This window comes from Sinocyclocheilus grahami, unplaced genomic scaffold (assembly GCF_001515645.1).
Source record: "Sinocyclocheilus grahami isolate Dianchi unplaced genomic scaffold, SAMN03320097.WGS_v1.1 scaffold858.1, whole genome shotgun sequence".
In the NCBI taxonomy this organism is placed as follows: domain Eukaryota; kingdom Metazoa; phylum Chordata; class Actinopteri; order Cypriniformes; family Cyprinidae; genus Sinocyclocheilus; species Sinocyclocheilus grahami.
In genome coordinates this window covers 524,828-531,002 of record NW_015506037.1, presented here as the reverse complement: position 1 = coordinate 531,002, position 6,175 = coordinate 524,828, and the positions used below count along the sequence as shown (strand labels likewise).

At 37.3% G+C, this 6,175-nt stretch overlaps 1 protein-coding gene across 1 annotated transcript in view; it reads left to right on the top strand.

Moving 5' to 3' along the window:
• Window positions 1-3,338: 3,338 nt before the first annotated feature.
• The window catches only part of LOC107563158 (zinc finger protein 292-like), a 21,574-nt gene continuing 18,737 nt past the window's right edge, over window positions 3,339-6,175 (top strand). Inside the window, exon 1 of the mRNA XM_016247954.1 lies at window positions 3,339-3,507. Coding sequence (XP_016103440.1) covers window positions 3,355-3,507 — 153 coding nt within the window. The 5' untranslated portion in view covers window positions 3,339-3,354. The remainder of the gene's footprint in view (window positions 3,508-6,175) is intronic.

Here is a 6,175-nt window from a genome sequence, read left to right as displayed (position 1 = left end):
ACTCACTTTTGTGGCCAGCGGTTTAGACATTAATGGCTGTGTGTTGAGTTATTTTGAGGGGACAGCAAATTTACACTGTTATACAAGCTGTACACTCACTACTTTACATTGTAGCAAAGTGTCATTTCTTCAGTGTTGTCACATGAAAAGATATAATAAAATATTTACAAAAATGTGAAGGGTGTACTCACTTCTGTGAGATACTGTACATCAACCCAAATATGGTTATCTAATAAGCATGTGTCCTATTCTGTGTTCAGAACGCGGTGACATAAGACGTCTACTCCAGGCCAATCCAGACCCAATGAAATTCAAACTTCAGTGGCTCTGGGCCAATCACAACATTTTGAAGCATTTACTCGCGCTGTCTGGTTCAGTTTGAAGTTGTTTGATGCGATGTCTCTGGGCCAAAAGCAGCTGCATGAATGTGAACGTTTGAAACAAAAATGAAAACATAAATAAAAACTGACCGCGCATGCCCTGCCATGTTTACAAACACAACACCGGGAGGCGCAGCCATTTAGAGGTAATTTCCGGTTAATGATGTCACAGAAATTACTGGTAATTTGAAACTGATGTGTGAATGTTGTTTTTCCGGAAAAAAGACAGAACGCCATTGCCTGTGTGAACAGTGCATTTTTGAATTACCGGTAAAGTCGTTCCAGTAATTTTACAGTAATTTACTGGTATTACTGTGTGAAAGTGGCTATAGACACGCATCCGTTCGTGGGCTGCGGCTTCACTGGGTTCAGGACATTCTGGAACTCCATTTGAGCTGGATTCATACATCTCTCGTTAAGTCTAGCAGCAGTATGGAAAACACATGGCGCGGGAAGAGCTGATTACATTGTTTTAATAAAATCCAATGAAAATCCACTGCCTGCTTTTCTACAGCACATTATCATTTGATTACTGAGCAATGATGTGAAATGGCTTGACAAGTGTACCAATGTACTTCAAACAAGAGGTCTGGACAGTCTATGGACACATCCTAAGGGCTCGTCTTGTGCTTTTTATGTAACCAGTAGGCTTCAGGTCATGTTCATAGAGGGGTGGAGACATTCTCATGCTAGGGAGCATCTGATTGGTCAAAATCAGTGTAGTCATCCACATTTAAATCTGCTTTTCAGGAAAAGAAAGACTATAAAATACTCATAATACTAGTAAACTCCAGTACATTAACTCTTTCCCCGCCAAACACAGAATTTTCCAGGTTTCCGCGCTCTCATTGTTATTCGCTAGGGGGGGCTATTATGCATCTCCTGAATGAGTCTAGAATGACTCGATCAAAAGCACAGGCGAGGAAGCCGCAGAAATTAGCTATCTTTTATGTTAGCATATGCATATGAAAAAATTATGCGATCATCAACACTAACCGCATATAAATGAAAACTACCTAATGTTACAGAGTGAAATGTGGATCCAGAAGTGGTAAAGGACTGTGCAAGCTTTGAGAGTACTGATGGAAGATGAAGATGAACCCAGATGAAGTATTTGATAAAAATGCGATTTTCTCAGCTTTTTCTCAAAATGTTGCTGTTTTATAAAACCTATCTGCATTCAAGTGTTGATAAAAAAAGAACGCTTGAAGCTATTTTGTTAGCTTTTTGTTTAAAAGTAGAGGGTCTGATCTTTGTTTTGATGTATTGCATGTTCAGATATTCATGCAACAAAATATTCTGGGGGCCATGATGAAATTTTAGTGAAAATGATCAAAAACGCTGGTGGTGGCTGGCAACTTTTTTCAAAAACACTGGCGGGGAAAGAGTTAACAGGACTCAAAACCATTAAGGCTACTGATTACCTTAATTTTTTTTTTTAATTAATGAACTTTAAGTTTAAACATTTGGATTATGTGCAGAGTTGTTGGGTCTGCATAACAAAAGCACACAAAACCTCACAAAAGTCATTATCTAGAACAGTTTTATCATTGGCAGAATGTAAAATATTACAATAGAAGTCTCTTCTGCTCACCAAGGCTGCATTTATTTGATAAAAATAAAATAAAAAAACTGCTATTACTATTAAAAATATGTGTTTTCTATGTGACTACATGTTAAAATGTAATTTAAACAGTTGTGCTGCTGCTGCAAATCTTTCTGGAAACTGTGATACATTTTTCTTTTTTAATTATTTTTCAGGATTCTTTAATGAATGGAAAGTTAAAAAAAACAGCATTTATTTGAAATAGAAATCTTTTGTAACATTATAAATGACCTTACTGTCAGTTTTAATCAATTTAATGCTTCCTTGCTGAATAAAAGTATTCATGTATTTTTTCCTTATTTCTTTTTTTAATCTTATTGACCCCAAACTATTGAATGGTTGTGTAGCACAACTGTGATAATAATCTGAAATGTTTTTGAAAAAAAAGAGTATTTATATATATATATAAATATAACATATACATACATATATAATTAATTAATATCATTTTTATTTTTATTTATTTATTTATCAAATAAAGGCAGCCTTGGTGAGCAGAAGAGACAAAAACATTATAAAATTCTAACTATTTCACACTTGGCCAGCAGCGAATACTTCATTCAGAACAATCCCAGGTGCTCCTTCATTTTTTATCTTCCCTTGAATGTTTTAAATGAAAGATGTTGGGAATATGGTTTTCATTAATAATCAGTTTATCTGATTTTTTTCTTTTGTAAAATCATTTTAAATAACCCAAGACATCATCCTCCAGGAAGTGGACGGAACACATCACACCAGGAAGTGCTGTCAGTGGATTTCATCAGTTCTGGTATGTTTCAGTCAGCTTGTGTCACAATTCCCATCCGCTTGACCATATTAAAATACCATAACCCTGACCAGGCTATAATAAAGATACGGAGAAGTATTTTGTTGTTGTTGTTAATGAATGATCACAATTATACATTTCTCTTTTATGCCAAAAATCATTAGGATATTAAGTAAAGATCATGTTCCATGAAGATATTTAGTACATCTCCTACCGTAAATATATCAAAACTTAATTTGATTAGTAATATGCATTGCTAAGAACTTCATCTGAACAACTTTAAAGATGATTTTCTCAATATTTAGATTTTTTTGCACCCTCAGATTCCAGATTTATTCATATTGTCCTATCCTAACAAACCATACATCAATGGAAAGCTTATTTATTCAGCTGTCAGATGATGCATAAATCTCTATTTCAAAAAAATTGACCCTTAGACTGGTTTTGTGCTCCAGGGTCACATATTTTGTTACAAAACGCTGCGTAAATGAGAAACGCTTGACCCGAGCGCAGCGTCACGTGACTCGGCCAGTACGTCAGCACGCACGGTGATCGGGCGTCACGTGACGCGCTGTGAGTACGCGGCGGAATTGGAAGTGAAGATGGCGGATGAGGAGGCCGAGCAGGACCGCGGCGACGCTTCCAGCGCTTTAAACGCGCTCACGACGCGACTGAGGGACATAGCGGCGGCTCTGGAGACCAGCCAGGAGTCTCCCGACGAGCGAGCGTCGCAGTTCTGCTATGAGTTCTGTCAGGTGAGCGCAGATGGTCCCCGAGCAGCTCGTAAACACTCGCACACGGCGACAGTAAAGCGGTTAACTCGCTAGCAGGCGACCTAACACGGGTTTAGACGGCGCTAGCGCGTTTACTGAGGCTCAGTCAGGCGTTCGGCGTCGATGTGAGCCTCGTGACGCTCAGGACTGTAAACAAGCTCGCAGCGCGCACAGCTGCAGGAGCTAGTAGCTGATCAGCGCCATCATCTGTTATCAATATCCTCCACTGCGCATCCGGGGCTTAACCCTGCACTGGCTCCCACTGGACAGCACTGACGGCACACATCACATCTGACACTTCACACTGCATGTGAAATAGATAATAGTGATGTGCAGAGAGTGTCAGATCTTCAGTAAGCTTGCAGACTTTCATCATCAGCATAACAGGGCTCCAGACTAAAACAAATCCAGTAAGGAGCCACTGGCTCCTGTAAGAAAAAACCTAGGCGCCAAATTATTGTTTTAGGTGCCACAGAATAAACGTGTTTTATTTATTTCATTATTATTTTTTAACATTTCAGTCATACTGTCATGTGTTCATGTCTCATCTTTTCTTGATTTAGTCAGCGTTTTAATGGATCTTGTAGAGGAGCTGGGAGCTAATGTGTTTTCCAGCTTGAAATATACAGTCACGCGCTGTTCATGACCCAGAATCTGTACCGATATCACGGACCGTGAGCATCACTGAGTGTAGTGCGGGCTCCTCCTGTAAATCTTCTCATGCACTCTTAAAAATAAAGGCGCTTCACGATGCCACAGAAGAAGCTTTATGTCTGAATGGTTCCAGAAAGAACCGTATCATCATGTTTGACAGAAGCTTCTTTGTGGTGAAGGAAGGTGCTTCAGATTATAAAACGTTGAGAAAGAGATGTTCTTTAAAGAACCTTTGACTGAATGCTTCTGTGAAGAAGCTCTTAAGCACCTTTATTTTTCAGAGTGTGTGTCTTTCACACTTTCAGTCTGTTTCTCTTCGTTAGTAAAATGCAATTTTATAGGACTTGAATCGTGTAGACAACAGGTTAAGTAAAAATATTAAAATGCGATAGCACATAAATATAGCAAAATGCTCCTCTTTATAGTTATTAGACTGATGAGCTTATGTACACCGAACGGTTATTCTGAGATAAATGTTTATCTGAGATAAAGCTCTACAGGTTTTCCGCCGTTTGAAACACTGAATGAGCTTTTACACGAGACGTTTCAGTCAGTTGTGTAGGCTCTCTTATAAAATAGCTTATCTGTTGATGTAGTTCATGTTCATTATGCACTATAATAGTAAAGAGAAAGACCGCTTTACCTGTTGCGGTGTGTTCAAGTTCTGCACTTTCTCTCGCACGTCTCCGTCATGTCGATCTCTCTCGCTGCACAGCTGAGCTGCGTTCAGCAGGTGTGCGTCAGAGATGAGGACTGTTGAAACTCTTTTCCACTAAAACTTGGATGAGCATCGTCTCGGTTTAATACGCGAACATAGCAAAAGATGTCATCGCAAAACAATCAGGAAAAAAGGCATTACATGCACATTTTTAAGTCATAACATGGAAATATATATAACCTCAGCAAAAACTTCACTCGCAAATGCGACTGTTTCAGTCGCAGTCTGGAGCCCTGCATAATCTATAATGATAGAACTATATAATTATTATAATTTGCAGCAGCATCATCATCATCTGACACTCACTGCAAGCCAGCATAATCGATCGCTGGCTACTAACATGACGGTTCGGTACAGCTGGAGGAAAACTGAACATCATTTTTATTATTATTATTGAACAGTGGTTTACTGAACATAGCTCTTTTTTTTCTTCAAATAAATTCAATTATAATTAAAAGGGATCTACCTCAGCTTCTGGTCTAAACTAAAGGAAGCCGTTTTACATTACTATAAGCAGACAATTAACCACAGAGCCCAAACTTAAATTCAGTTACTGTTTATTTTTAATTATAATAATCAATACTCTTGTGAAAAATTGTATGCAAACATGTAAATAGCACATAATGCAGTTTTTGTTGAAATATATTCATTTACCCAGTGGCTGTCATAACTTGTTTCATAATAGATTTATTTAAACATACATTGCACAATTAAGACATCACTAACAGGTCAAGTAGAATTTAAGTATTCGATTATTTGCACAGCCCTAATATGTACCTAGGGCTGCAGCTATCGATTATTTTAGTAATCGAGTATTCTACCGTTCATTCCATCGAGTAATCGGATGAGAAGTATTTTTTCTTTATTAAAGAGCAATACTAAATATACAAGAGATAATAAGATAGATCTCTTAAAATAAACAACTAATTTGTTTCCGTTTTAGAAAAATAAATATTTTTACTGCTGAAATTGCATACATTAATAACCGTGAAAACTAAACCCATTTAATGCCATTAACTGCCAAATTACATTCAAAATACAAATATATCAATAAAAAAATAAAATAAAATTACAAAGATCAATTTCACATTACTTTAAAAAAGGTAAATAGTACAAAACTAAAACTAAGGCATAAATCTAAATAGTAATACAAATAATAATAATACCTAAACATTGCATTTTATGTCGTGCAACTTAACTTTCTAGTTTCAGCCTAACTAAAGCTCAAGCATGACATGAGCCTTCACTGTCTTCTTGGAAGGCTTTGTGGCTTTTGTG